Source organism: Vanellus vanellus, assembly GCF_965231255.1.
Source record: "Vanellus vanellus genome assembly, chromosome: 1".
Classification (NCBI taxonomy): domain Eukaryota; kingdom Metazoa; phylum Chordata; class Aves; order Charadriiformes; family Charadriidae; genus Vanellus; species Vanellus vanellus.
Window position 1 is genome coordinate 100,241,114 of NC_138905.1, and position 14,861 is coordinate 100,255,974.

Genomic DNA, 14,861 nt, shown 5'->3' on the forward strand with positions numbered 1-14,861 from the left:
ACTGCGAATACCTGTTGTACAAAATGGCCGTGCTTTTGTACAAATACTCTACAAGGACTTATTTACAGCACTGTTTGCCATGATCTGTAGTTTTATGAATAGATTTTTCCTTGACCACAGATTTGTAACTAAGATGCAAGCAGAGTTGCATAGACTACTTTGTTTTCACTTTTAGCTATGCTTTCATATGTTGCTTTAGTTTAAAATTGTTTTTAGGATTTTTTTGTTTTGTATTCCATGAGGATTTAACAGTTTTGTAATGAGTGTCCAGTGTTGAAAATGTGACATTTCCACAGGAACAGATTGTATGTATGATCTGTATGCTGATCACCTACGTGAGCACTTTCCTCTGGATATCCATGCCACCTCAGGGGGAACGATCTGCTATTTTAAGCTGATTGCATCAGTGGGCCATCTTATTCGTCTTTCAATAGTATCCCTTCAGATTGAAGCAGATAACTGCATCACTGACTCGCTAACCATTTATGACTCTCTGATGCCAATCAAACATAAGGTGTTGTACCGGTGAGTATAAATTTTCTTTGAGAATTCATTGACAATCATTTGGAGTTGTTTTGTTGTTTGTTTTTTTTTTTTTTTTTTCTGTAGATTTGTTGACTGCTTGTTTGGTGGGTTTTGGTTTGTTCTGTTAAAAATACTCTGATCTTCATGTGTTATGCACACAACACTTGGCAAATTTATTAATTTTTGGTTTTTACACAAAAGTGAAAAAATTGTTCTTGCTAATAAAAGAAACAGTTAAATATTCTTTAAATCTTTCTATATTCATCAGTTGGAGGGCATCTTCACCTAGCTGTGGAACTATGAGAAGTTCACACAGGGATGCAGACTAGTATTATTTTTTTTTCTTAATTTTTTAAAAAACTTTTTTTTTTCTTTCTTTAATGATCCAGTAGGCTTGTTTGGGGATTTTTTTATTTGGAATTCCTGGTAACTAGTTCCACAGGGGCCTGTCATACCAAAAGGTAAAGACATCACCTCCATCAAGTAGACAAAGAACTCGGTGTTTTGACTCCTGAAATCATTTTCTCTGGCCTGTTGGTGTGTGTATAAGCCTCAAAAAAGAGCATTGGCTTTTCAATCCTCTTCAATAGCTCCCCTCTAGTAATCTGAATCACTCACCGACTTGTCTATAAAACAGCAGATGGTGTTCACTTACTTGTTAGTATTTGTAGAGGTCTGAGGATATCTGCTAGGTAATGCACATGGAAAGTAACATTTTTATTTTTTTTTTATGAGACTAGTTGATTGGCTCAGGTTCTTAATTTCTGACTTGAAGAATAACTTGCCTGTCTTTCCCACCCCCCAAACCGAAGCTAAATATGTTGGTCTAATGAAATAAATTTTCTTTTTCTGCAAGACTTTCTTTACTATTGGCTTTGTTCATTTTTGCTTGGAGTGAAGGCTGAAAGCCAGTATTATCTCCTAGAGCTAACCATTCCATCTACCTTTTCATGTTTGCAATTTTTTTTTTTTTTTTTTTTTTGGGTAACAAGTGACTTTCCAATCCTGAGTTTCTAACTGGCCTTGTAACAGGTACTTTTGTGTACAAGAGCATAGAGTTTTTACTAAGATTTGAAGTAGGCAAGCTCTGCACCAGTGGAAAATTTATGTATAGAATGAGAGCAATGTGTTGGGGTTTTGTTTTGTGTTTTGTTTCTTTTGTTTTTTTACTGATTGCTTACATATGTACTCTCCTTTCTTCCTCCTTAGCGCTTGTGAACCAGTCGATTCCTTGGTGTCACTTGTGTCCACGAATAATCTTATGCTGGTAATGTTTAAGGCAGCAAAAATTAAGGAACAGAAGGAATTCCATGGCTATTTCGAGGTCATTACACAAGAAAGTATGTTTGCTTTGTGTTTGGAAATGTGTTTATTGTATTGTTTCTGTCTAAGATCTCAAAGTGGCTGTCACGTTCCCGGTTACGGATAAATGACTCCTGTATCTCAGTTTCATTTTTTCTATGTGCCTGTCTCTCTCCTTCATCTCCTCTGTATTACTGAGTGTCTGCCTTCCTCTTGATTAATTTAATCCGTGCAGAGTAGCTGTCCTTAAGTGAGATGAGAAGGGAGAAGGCTGAAACCAGCACTGACTGTATTCAGTTGGTCAGGACTGCAATGTGCCAGTAGATGGAGTTGTTATTCCAGATGTAGCACTGCTCTGGCCTCTCTCCTGGTTTGGGACTCAGTGATGATGTTAAAGGTGGAAGGAGTTCAGCACTAAAAACTACTTTCAGAAAACAAAACTTCAGTTGCTTTGTCTGCGTTTTCTATCTGTCCCTGCCTCCTCATTAACACAAAGGAGTCAGTTATGTTTGTGCGTCAAGTTCATAATCTGCTTTTTATTGCTTTAAGCTTTAAGAAGTGGTTAGATAATAATCACGAATAGTACAAGGAACGTCATGCTAATAGCACAAGGAGAAAAATTTAAAACAGTCCAATGCAAGGAAATTCAAGCTGCTCAAAAAGATGCTGCGTATTTTCCATGTTGAGAGTAGTTAAGCATTAAAATAGTATCATAAAAGCATGTGATAAATTCTCCATCATAAGTAACTTTCAATTCAGGGCTGTTATTTTTGTTTGGTTGGTTAGTTTAAATTCAGAGCTGGGTTTTCTTTGTTGGTTTCTGTGTGCATATGTTTTGATTTTAATGAATTCTCTAAATCCATTAAGCAGTCATAAAAGGAGATGTTGGCTTCCAGGAGGCTGATGAGATGAGCACACTGTCTGTTCCTCCGCTAAGTGGCTGCATTTTAAGACTAGAGATCCTCACATACAACTACAGTGTGGATGATTTGATGTGCAACACTGTTCACTGAGACTTGTTCGCAGAACTGCCTTCAGTGAAATAACCGATATAGAACTTCACAATGTTTTATCATGGTCCTGCAGAGCCCAGAAAGTATTCCTAGATTTTTACATTCCTTGTCTGTCTGCCTGCATCATTGGGAAGGGTATCTTTTTACAGCTTGAGCCCACATAAATGTAATTCCTAAGATGCCTTGTTTTGCAGCTGAAGAATTCTAATAAATTTGGATGCTTAGCCCACCGAATAGCTTTGCTGGAAATATATTAAGGTTTACCAAACTTTCCTTTTTTTTTTTTTTTTTTTTTCCCCTAGGGTGTGGAAAAGCAATAGTGACGAAAGAGAAAATTGGCTATGAAGGAAGAATCACAAGTCCCTATTACCCAAGCTATTATCCTCCAAAATGTCTTTGTGTGTGGAACTTCCAGGTAATGCCTCTCTCTCTCTCTTAGGCACTGTTGCACGTTTTGGGCACACAGAACCTATAAGTATAGCAGAAACAGTTGTGTAGGGACTAACCTGCATCCTTACAGATGTAGTTTATAGAAATGACATAGCTGAATAGCTAGCTGGTTGTGCTCGGGTTTTTTGTGTTGGGTTTTTTCTTTTTTTTTTTTTTTTTTTTTTTTCCCCTGTGCACTTATTCTTAAGAAAGAGAGCACAGTTCCTAAGCTGTCCTGTTATGATGTTGAAGAGCTGAGATAAGTTTTGATGTTTAGCCTCCAGAATTGACTCACGGCAGAGAATGTAAAACTTTAGTGGTGTTAATTCCCCTCTTCCCACCCCCGAAAATTTGAAAAAAAAGTATGTACAAGAGCCCTCTAACCTAATTATTACTGCTGCTTCTCTGATATCTCTCCCCAGTCAATTCTGTTATGCTTAATAAATTGAATTTTTATCTTCTAAGATGTTCTGTCCTATCAGCTCAATCCCATAGACTGTTTTTTCTTGGTGCCCTTTTTCTGCATCTTTTCAGGTACTTTTCTGAAAGCAAATGACTGAAAGGTTACACCTGTCTAAAATACTTTTGTCATGCCTTGTCTGATGACATTAGTATTTCCCTATTGATGCTGCTAAAATATGATCTTTGGCTTACGGTTTGCCCTTAGTGTTTTCCTCTCTGAAGAACCTGACAATGGATACAATGCAGTCCACTGGTTACCCATCTTTCTGTTTATCCTACTCATGCCTGGTTAAGCTAGTGGTTGCCCACGTTGAATCACGCCAGTCTGAATGGTGTCCAGCTAGACATGACCTGCAGCCTCTTTCTATTCAAAAAATCTAAGGCGATTACTTTTTTACTAAACTTCAGGTCTTCAATTCATCCTGGACTTCTGAGGGAAAAGTTTCTGGACACTTAACACGGGCAACCCCCAAGACTTATTTCTGAAAACAATTTAATTTCCCAGTAGATCGATGTTGAAACTTACCTCGTGTCCCGTTTTCTGTGAGAGGAGAAATATCTTCATTTCTCGATTCTTGTGCTGAACCAGCCCTTTTTTTAAAAGAACATTGCCTTGTCTTGCAAAAAGGTTCTGTTCCTTTTAATAGAGGAAATTCTAATTAATTATGAACCCTCACGATACTTCCGGGCTTAAAAATCCTTTGCAAAATGCTAAAGAATGCTTGGCTGAGTGGGTGCTAGCAGAAGACTACAATATTGTGGTAGAACTAACTCCTAGCGTCACAAAGGTGACGCGGGTATTCAGTGCAGTATCTTAGCTAAGAATTCACTGGGGCTGCGCGTCCATACACAAGTCAACTTGGATGTGTTTGAGTGCTTTGATCTGGATACAAAAGCTGCTTTCTCTCTGTGGCCAGTGGCCTTTTGAAGATGAAAGGAGTGTTGGCTAGAGGGGGAGAAAGCCTGCAGCTGTGGTGGGGCTTTGCCAGCCTTTGCTTTTACTCAAGACTGAATAGCTGGCAGGTTTCTCAAGTGCTGGCTATTGAGCTGGCGCTGCCCGCACAGCTCCCAGAGCACGGCGCTGCCAAGCACTGGAATTGCTGAGATAAGTCTAAAGACTTTTGTGTACTACGTACGCAAAAGGAAAAAGACGACTGCTTGCACTGTCTTTCTCACTCACAACAGACTCCAGGGAAGAGCCTTGGTATAGCTCTGAAGTTTCATAACTATACCATCAGTGAGAAGAATATTAAAGGCTGTGAGCGAGGATGGTGGAAAATTAATGAACACATGTAAGTACTTCTGCAACGGTTATTAAACTATAACATTACCACAATAAACCTTCCCATCACTGATGCAGATCAGTCAGAGAGTTTCCACAAAGACAGAGATACCGCACTGGTGTCTCTTACCATCCTTCTTTCACTTTGGCTGATGATATAACTGAATCTTCATAAAACACACATGTGCATATGTATATATGTATGGTTTATTTTATATACATAAATTCTATCAGAACGTACTGGAATGCTGAAAATAAGGTCCCTTGGTACTCTTTGAAGAGAAAGAAATGGGAAGAGTGGATGAAGATGGATGTCCTGTGAACCCTGAAATAATTCTGGGGTTTCTGGATTGCTGAACAAAGTCTGTAAAAACCCTTTTAAGTGTAACTTAATTCTATGATTGCTCATGAAGACACCAAACCTAATTAACTTCTCAGTGAAAGCTATTACAATGAGATTATTTGGAACAGAAAAATAGCTGCTTCTGCATTCCGGTCACTGGCACTTGAAAGAGAAACTGCACAGATTGGCTGCCAAGGTACACTGTATTCCTGAAGTGTTTTTTATTAAAATATTGCTGCTTTTTTTTTTTTTTAAAAGAACTTTGTTCAAATGGAAACCTCAGTAAGATCAGACTTGAAACTGAATTTCTGAATTCACTACTGAAACTAAGCAAAGTCAGTCAGGCCTTTAATAGTGTAACTGAAAGAACTGCAAAAAGGAGAAAAAAGCTTTCATTATTCTTGATACCATGTTGTACTTATATAGAGAAAATTATCTATAAAATATTTGTCTGAAGCTCCTAAAATTGTGCCTTGATGGGAAGTGGTTGCTGGACTAGATGGGCACATGAAAACACTAGTCAAAACAGACAACGTTTGGTGTGTTTGTGGGGTTTTTTAGTGTTCTTTTTATGACACAATGAGAAAGATTTTACATATTAGGGATGGCTGAGAGACGGATCAAATAAAAGCAAAATCTGGAGAAAAAAGTGATGGGTTCATATTGTAAGGATACTCTCTATGAAAGAGTAGCTTTTAAATAAGCCTACCAATTATACATTCCACAGAATCGAATGTCAGAGTATGACCCTTAGAAATGCACTTGAGGCTACTTTTGAAGTACTGCACAAGAACACATACTCCTGATTTCTGTTTATAATATCCACAACTTGCAACAGATGAAGACAAGCTTTCCTTTGAAAGTGTCTTTTTCACTGAAAATAAGGCTTTTGAACCTCTATGATCTTCTGTTCTATGTCTACTTTCCATGGGAAAAAAAAAGATTTAAAGCATGCAACATTTTGATATTTGATTCCCCTCTCCATTTTTAATGGTTAATGAAATGGTAGGGGGAGAAAGGGAGAGGACTCCACCTTTTCAGCTTCATATAATTGCAGCTTATAACATGCATATTTTGCTATCTTACGTAAAAAGCGTTAAGAAACTACAGGAGACAGATCTTGGTAAATAAAGACTGCTGCCAGGAGATGGTGCAGATAAGGTTCCTTCATACCTCTAGGGACAACCTTATCTAACCAGAGCCACTGAACGCAACCATGCAGTTCTTCCTCATCTTTCTTTCAGTGAACGTACAAATGTTCCTCTGCCTAGTCAGAGAAGTTACAGCTGATGAACCGCTTTTGCTGAAATTCTCATAGGCAGAAATATCAACAAGTCTCTGTGAGCAGACTGTTAGAGGTTTATGTGAACAGAGGTTGCTGGTGTTTTGTTTTTCTTAAATTCGTTGGTGCAACATCCCATTGTCTCTGCTACAGGATGTACATATCTATTCATCACCTTAAAAGGTGTCCCACTGCCTGCTTCTACATATGGGATGGGATCCGCTTAATTAGTTTTCCTCTGTAGCAAAGGCACAGAGTTACAGATGGGGCCTTGCAACCTCCATTTGCCCTGGACCTGGAGAAATGGCTAGCAAAACACCACTAGAAGGCTCCCAAAGATCTTTAGCTCTGTTTTACAAATCCCAGGAGCGTATGGCATTTCTCACTGTGTATAGGTGATAGCTTCCTCGGTGTAGCTGCCTCAGCTCTTCCACAGATGGGCAGGAGCTTCCTCTAGTTCTGGTGAGATTAGGTTGTTTTATGTGGCTGAGAAGTGGTCAATGCAGCCTGCAATTTATTTTTTTTTCTTTTCAGTGGTGCTAAGGTTTGTTGGAGGGAAGTTCTCTAAGTCACTGACAGAAGGAGAAATGTAGAAAATGTATGTGGGCTAATTGAGGGGAATCAGATGATTGGGTGCCATTTTGCTATGCACTTTGGCAGGATGTTTTAGGTTGGGAACATTGATGACAGACACACTAAAATGAGTGAGAATAAGACTTCCTGTAGTGGGAAGTCTTCACTCTTAGCCCTAATAGATATCTTTAATTTTGTTGGTTTGTGTTTGGTTTTTATTTTTTCTTCTTTCTAATTAGCTTTGCTATAGCTGAAAGCTATTAAATTAACTCTCATCTTTGCATCTGTTTTCAGGATATATCCTGAAAGAGGGAAGAGGAATCTATTTTTTAATTGGCTTGTTTATTTACTTTTCACATTGCTGGAACAGAATCTCCTAGATCTGTTAAAAGGATATTGCATTTTCATAAGGTGAAAAAACACACATATGGAAACACATGAATGAACATGGACATTCCCTCTAGCATTCTTCAGTGGGGTGCACAGGACACCAGGCAGCATCTACCTACATGAAAATCACTGCACAATTTCCCTGCATTCATCGACATGAAGAGCAGTCCTGGCGCAATGCCTGGTGTTGCCAAAATAAACAAGGGAAATATTTACCTCTGGATAATAGTCCATTAGTTCATTTAACAATACAGTAATCCATTTCCATGTTCTTAGAGTTCACTCTAACTACAGTGTCTGACTTCTCACTCCTGTCAAGCAATTGTGTGCCAAGTGCGCTAAGAATCAATACAGCTGCTTCTCCTCTTAAATCTATTTATCCTGATAAGTACTTTTCTTGACAGGGGTCTTAAAGCCAGAAGTTTTTTTTCTCAATAGTGCTGCATTTTTAGGGTGCTTTAGTGGAGCAGAGGAGAGGGTCCTTATTTCTACTTCTGGAACAACCTGTACTGTCAATGTTTGCTGTTTTACTACATTTAAAACTGTCTCCAATTTTTAAAGCACCATCCAGCAACATTTCCCTGTTAGAGTTGTTTGTTGGTTGGTTTGTTTTTTTTTGGGGGGGGGGTTGTTTTTTGTTTCTTTCTTTTTTTTTTTTTTTCTTTTTTCCAGCTAGAGTAACCTCTAGATGCCAGTTACATCACCTTTGTCATCTTTGATGAAAGGGGCAATAGAAATGCATTAGCAATGGATGCCTTAAATGTTTCCTGGCATCAGGGAGCATTTAGGTTTCTCTGAGTTAAGTGGAACCTAGGCAGAAGTCCAAGGAAGCTCTTTGCCAAAATGGCAGCTTAAAGTAGATGCACACCCAAGGGATTTTTTTCCATCTAGACTAGTTATTTGAAAACATGACTTTCAGAATGTTAATGGTGGATGAAGGCTGGGTGACTACTTAGAAATATTTTCGGTTTCACTAAATCTATTCCACTCTACCTCGAAAGTAGTTGGACCAATTTTATCCCAATGCTTTGTGCCCTCTTCTTTAGGGGCAACCCTCAGAATCAGAGCAGCTAAATTTGCTCTCTGCTCTGCTGACATATTGCCTCCCACAAAACTTACTTCCCAAAAATCCAAATCTTTTGAAAACAGGTATCAGAAGTGGTGAAAAAAGTACCCATGTCTGTCTTGATAAATTTCTTCATTAAATCTCTGTTCCTCTAGACTTTCTGGCAAAACATTCTTCTTGCGTGTGTGTGGTCATGAAGGATTATGACCAGCATTTTGGGGAAATTGGGTACTGGCTCAGATTTTGGTTCTTAATTAAAGTATGACAGCTGACTGCGTTGCTGAATTTCAGCGATGTTTAAATTTTATGTAAGGCAATTTTGATGTGAAGGCTGATCTAGAACTCTATTGAACAATTTTAGGTACTGTGGTTACTATGTTGATCACCAAACGGTCTTCCACATTGCGAGTTCTGCTGTCAACATCGAGCTTCAGTGCAGTTCAAAGCTATCAGAGAAACCACTTCTGGTGGAGTATGGCAGCTATAACATCAGTGAGCGTAAGATGGATTTTACGTTGTTCAACTCATCTTTGCATTTCAGACCTGCGAAGCAGCATTTTTCATGTCCAGTGGGACTTAAATAGGTTTATGCAGGAAATTCTCTCTTGGGTTTTTGTTTATTTTCTTTTCTAATCGTACTAAGTCAGGTGACTAGCAAGCGAAGAGCCTTTTCTAGCTCATCAAGGCTGTGCAGCCAAGGTTCGTGGGCACATGCACCATGCTCTGGTTTCCTGCAGGCACAATCTGCTGCCTTCTGCACAGTCCTTAAAGCTTCCTATGCGGCTATGGCCAGGGTACGGTCAATTAAAGTCTGCTGTTCATGTTTGTTTTCATCCTCAAGGTTTTGTTTGCAATGTTTCTATTACTACGAAGGCTTCCAGGTAATGAACATAGAGTACCAAATAACTAACTGCTTATTCCAGTGTTTCTATCGATCTAAATACTTTGTGTGCAAGTAGAAATCTGAGCTGAAAAACATCTCAAAAAGTTGATAAGTTTACCAACTGTGAGATTTTTCAAGTCCTGAAACAGGCAACTATTTACTGATACTTTTCCCCCTGTATTAATCTTATATATTCATGTTCTTAAAGCAGTAGAGAAGCAATGGTTTCTCGTCATAGTTACTTGTCATGTTAAAGCAATTTTATGTATTGCATATATGTGGAGTCTCTAAAAAGATGGTAACTTCATGATTTTATTTTAAAAGGCAAACATTTATGTAATTCACCTCAATACACGGTACTAACTGAAGTTGCAAAGTGCTACAAATTTTGGTTATTGAGACGGTCCTTTAAAAGAAGATGATGTTCTAAGGTCTCTTGTGTTGTACCATAAAACACTGGCTGATTTGGTCCAGTCCTAGTGTAGAGCCTGGAGTACATATTGCAGTAACAGCTGAACTTGAACTTTAGGGATGTTTTTTCTTTTTTTTTAAATCCCATTTTTCAACATCTGAACTCAATTTAAGTGCTGGCAGTGCATGCAGACTGTTAAATTTAGGTGGACTTAATAATTCCTTGGAACAGCTTAGTGACTGTAAACTGAAATGAGCTGGTAATATTTGGAAAAAGGAAACTTTTAAGTTGTCTCTTTTCCACCTCCAGCATGTCCACCTGGACATTTCAAGTGTTCTACTGGCTTATGTATTCAGCAGATGGAGCGCTGTGATGGGATAAACAACTGCTTCGATGAAAGCGATGAACTCTTCTGTGGTTTGTATTCACATACGAGAGATCTTGACCGGAAAACTCAATGAATGTATTATCTAGTCTTAGAAGTCAATTGAAACAAGGTGAATTTTTTTTTAGGGGGGAAAAAATAAAAGATTGTTTCCAGCTTCCTTTGTATCTCCAGGTCCAGACTATCAGGCAGTCTCTTGAGTGCTTAATTCATAGCTAATTAGCAAGGGACAAAACTAAGAATGAAGAAGGAAAGCATAAGGAAAAAGTCAGATGTGCAAAAATAGCTGTAACAGGCTATATTTTAGTTTTTCCTAATGTGATAAATGCTGGTAATTACAAAGTTCTGTTCTACTTTGAGATGAGTTATTTTATTTTCATGGGGGAATGACAAATTGTGGTGCATAGAGTAGATGAGAATGATAATAAATGTCCATGGTGAAAGAGGGTTAGAACTTGGGCCGCTCCACTTAGGGCAATGTATGAACTGGGATAGGTCACCGAACTCTTTTGTGCTTTATTTTCTCTGTGAATAAAGGGGCACTCACGCTCATCCCTGTACCACGCAGTGAAGCTATGAAAGTGGTACCCAGGGATAGTCAGAAGGGTAGTGTTAGCATTACAAGCACACTTCTGTAGCTAATTTGACGTATGTTTTTAAAGTTGTCCCTGAGTGGAACTGTAACTCCAGCTTCGCAATACGGGACAACCCGCTTGCCTGCGATGGAGTAAGTGACTGTGAGAATGGAAAAGATGAACAGAACTGCACCCACAGTAAGGCTACTCTCTTAATTATTTTTTTCTCTCTTCTATCATCTATCAAGTCCTGACTTGAATACTGGATGCCGTATTCAAAAAGTTAAGAGGCACTATCAAATTTAACTCAAGCTATATAGTTCTGTTCAGTTTTCTGATATGCTTCTAAATAAGCCATTATTGGTTTTTAAACTGTTTCTTTTTAATGAGCTTATGAACATCTGTTTCAGCAAAATACTGGCAGAAGAATTAAGTATTCTGGGTGCAGGATGGGTATCTAGGGATTTAAAGCTTGAATGCCAGATTTTATCCCTTTAAAGCATAATCTGTGCAAATTATTTCCTGGAGCTGTTTGACCATCTGTAACATAGCTATAAAAATGAGCAGTTTTCAGGGTTTTAAGGTTAATGTGTTTAAAATTCTATGGAAGCTATAAATTCAGCATTAGAAACATGAAAATTCTGACATTTCTTTGACTTAGAATAAATGGACACTATGACATATGAAAGGGAGCACAACTGGGAAGTGGTGCAAGTAACTTTTTTAAAGAAAAAGTAATGTTTTTTTGACCTGCTTGACTAGACAGTCTGTGTAAATGGTTCCAGGATACTTCTGTGTGTTGACAAGAATAATAGATTGGGTTTGAGTGGCCTCATTTATTGCAAGCCACGGGGAAATAGGAAAATGCTAAGGTTGGGGTTGCAGTTTAACGGAAAACAATTAGCAAGACTGCTTTCACTATGATCTTTCATTTCCTATTTAATACTGAAATATAAAGGAGGGCTTCTTTCCAGAGTACTGGATGTTTTCTCTTTTGAGCCTAACACTTGCTCTACAGCTAAGTTTTTGCTCCTATATCCATGTTCATTAGTGCTATGGGAAAGGATGGGGGGAAATCTTTGCTCAGACGCAGCCAACTTGATATAAGCCTTAGTATAGATGCAGTTCTACTTGAAGAGATTATTCAATTTAGAGATTGGTTTAAACCATCCCAGCCAAAGTGTTCTTTTGCTATGTTCCCTCCTATCTATTAATACATGTATGAGTCTTTTATCTATGCAGGCATGTCTTCACATCTTAAGCTGAGCCAATAGTCTTTTTTTTTATTCCCCCCCCCAACTATTTCAGGTACTCCTTGCACCAAACACACGTTTAAGTGCAGGAATAACATTTGCATTAGGAAACAAAATGCAAAGTGTGATGGGACTGTGGACTGTATTGATGGAAGTGATGAAAGCAGCTGCAGTAAGTCCCTCTCAAATGTTCATCTTTTTGAACTTTTTACACAATAAAGCCCTTTATTTCTTCGTGGTTTGGAGTGGGTACAACTCATGAAACAGGTATTGAGTTTTTATTGCATACTCTCAGTGATAGCGCAGTAATGATCAATTTACTTCAGGTCTGGTTGCAGAATTTCTTAAATTCTTGTGGGATAGTTAGCTTACTGTTATGGGGAGTCTTAGTCAGCTGTAATGCTAATTGTAGCTATATTAAGGAACAGGGAAGCAGAGTTAATTGCAGACTGAACTTGGCTAGCTGATAAGGCAGCATTTTTGTTCCCTGCAGCAGTGTCAGGAACTTCTGTTGGAGTCAGACTGTATTTGGACTTCAGGAGTGACACAGTTGCAATGAGATAAAAAAACCACAAACTTTTCACTTCTCCGTCTCTTCTGGATGGTGCAGACCCCAATATTTCACAGTATCAAGCTAGATTCTAGTCTTCAATCTTCCTAAAGTAACCTCTGCACAGGCTTTTCAGTTTGTTTTGCTGTAAAGTGAACAAGTGATTGTTACTGCAGTAGCAATAAAAATGGGGTTAGGATTAGTTGCTCAAACTGAATATTTTCAGGTATTTTGTCTGGCCCTCAGCTGTTTCTGGCATGCTACCTGTATGTCAAATCTGCCAGCACCTGCCTTGGATCCAGTAGGACATCTTAAAAGACTAGCTATATACCTGATTGTGTTTGGAAACATCAGTGCTGCTTTTGACTCTTTGGCTGAGTGCTGGAAAGTGCCCAGCAGTATTAACACCTGTGTGGGGGAGTGTGGGACTAAAACTCCTGAGCACAGGCTTTAAGTGCATGCACTAGGGATGGGCACGAGGTCCTACAGAGGGGTCTTTCTCTGCTGCTCTTCAAATTATAGTGTGCAACTTTTTGTGCTGAGGCATGACTTCTTCACCTGTGAGTAATATACAACATTTTCAGACCTCAAGTTGTTTCCATGCAAATTAATGATTGGACCGCCTGGTTTCTGAAGCAATAAATGACCAGATTGTACATATGTGGCCGCTACTATAAATGTTTTTCTTGTATCGTTCCCACAGTTTTGGCAAGAAATAAGTGTCCTGATGATGCTGAACTCAATTCCTTCCTGATGGACTCCTTTCAGTTCAGGGCTGATAGTATTAAAAAGACATGAGGGGTTACCTGTTTTTGTATATTTATTTTGACGTTTGTTAAACCAATGGATCCTTTCGCATTTCTGACACAAGAAATATTTAGGGGCCAATTTCTGCAGCAGAGCTAGAAAAGAGAGGCCAGCACCTTTTTTTTTTTTTTTTTTTTTTTTTTTTTTCTTCAATGTTTCAGGAATAAAGTAGCCAAATAGAGAAGTTTTCTGATTAAAGCAGGGCACGGAAATAGATTTCAAAACATTCCAAAGTGCAAGATTCTTTCATGCCCCATGTGGGAAGAACTCTCATTAAAGGAACGTACTGGGGATGGGGATCATAACCTGAAATATCCTTTGCAGGTTGTGGCAGCAGCAAGAGCAGCAATCCCATCTCTCGGATTGTAGGCGGTATGAACACTGAGGAAGGCGAATGGCCCTGGCAGGTCAGCCTGCATTTTGTGGGAGCTGCTTACTGTGGGGCATCAGTGATATCGAAAGAGTGGCTTGTGTCTGCAGCTCACTGCTTTCAAGGAAGCAAGTAAGCAATCTTACCCTAACTCTTTCCCAAACATCACCGAAGTCCCCAAACACCTTTAACTTCCAGAGTCTGAACTACACTGAGGCGGGATGTGCCTTCATCTTTCACCTGCCCTGCTGTCGGGGTGTGTTTTCGGGTACTTTTTGAAGACACAGCTTATTTGTTTTCTCCCAACCAGGCTGGCTGATCCCAGAGCATGGCGTGCTCACCTGGGTATGCAAACGCAAGGCCGCGCAAAGTTTGTATCTGCCGTGAGACGGATCATAGTCCACGAATACTACAACAGCAGGAACTATGACTATGACATTGCGCTGCTGCAGCTGAGCCAGCCATGGCCAGACACAATGAGCCATGCCATCCAGCCCATCTGCGTGCCTCCGTTTTCGCACAAAGTCCGTCGCGGCGACAAGTGCTGGATAACAGGTTGGGGACAAAAGCAGGAAGCAGGTAAGTTTTATACCTCCAGCCGAGCTAATTTTGCTCCCAGGCGAACAGCAACCTTCACGGCTGAGGGTGTGTGCGCAGGACACCTGCTTTCGTTGCATGGCTGAGTTGTGCAGAAAATGATAATGTTTTGAATTTACTGTCCTGTGGAAGTAGGTCCTGTGTGCACATATCTTCATATGCTCAGGAAAATTGGCTGCTGTTCCTGTGGATCTGGAAGTCCCCTGCGCACCTGTTGTTAGCTAAGACTTGCAGGGAGCTACGCTTACTCTGAAGTAACACTGTATTGTGTTGACCCTTTGTTACTCTTGGAGATGTGTTAGCACACCTAAGTGGACCCTTCGCTGCTTGCCGCAGGAGGGTGAAACTGCTAAGTCTCCTTC

The 14,861-nt window shown here is 39.4% G+C and overlaps 1 protein-coding gene across 1 annotated transcript in view; it reads left to right on the plus strand.

Annotated features, from left to right (window-relative positions):
• Nucleotides 1-14,861, plus strand: part of TMPRSS7 (transmembrane serine protease 7) — a gene marked incomplete at both ends in the record, with an annotated part of 31,878 nt that overhangs the window by 12,984 nt on the left and 4,033 nt on the right. The window contains 10 exons of the mRNA XM_082498271.1: nt 297-525; nt 1,735-1,865; nt 3,143-3,255; nt 4,917-5,023; nt 9,029-9,165; nt 10,272-10,379; nt 11,010-11,120; nt 12,231-12,347; nt 13,857-14,034; nt 14,213-14,481. Of these exons, the coding sequence (XP_082354397.1) occupies nt 297-525; nt 1,735-1,865; nt 3,143-3,255; nt 4,917-5,023; nt 9,029-9,165; nt 10,272-10,379; nt 11,010-11,120; nt 12,231-12,347; nt 13,857-14,034; nt 14,213-14,481 (1,500 nt within the window). The remainder of the gene's footprint in view (nt 1-296; nt 526-1,734; nt 1,866-3,142; nt 3,256-4,916; nt 5,024-9,028; nt 9,166-10,271; nt 10,380-11,009; nt 11,121-12,230; nt 12,348-13,856; nt 14,035-14,212; nt 14,482-14,861) is intronic.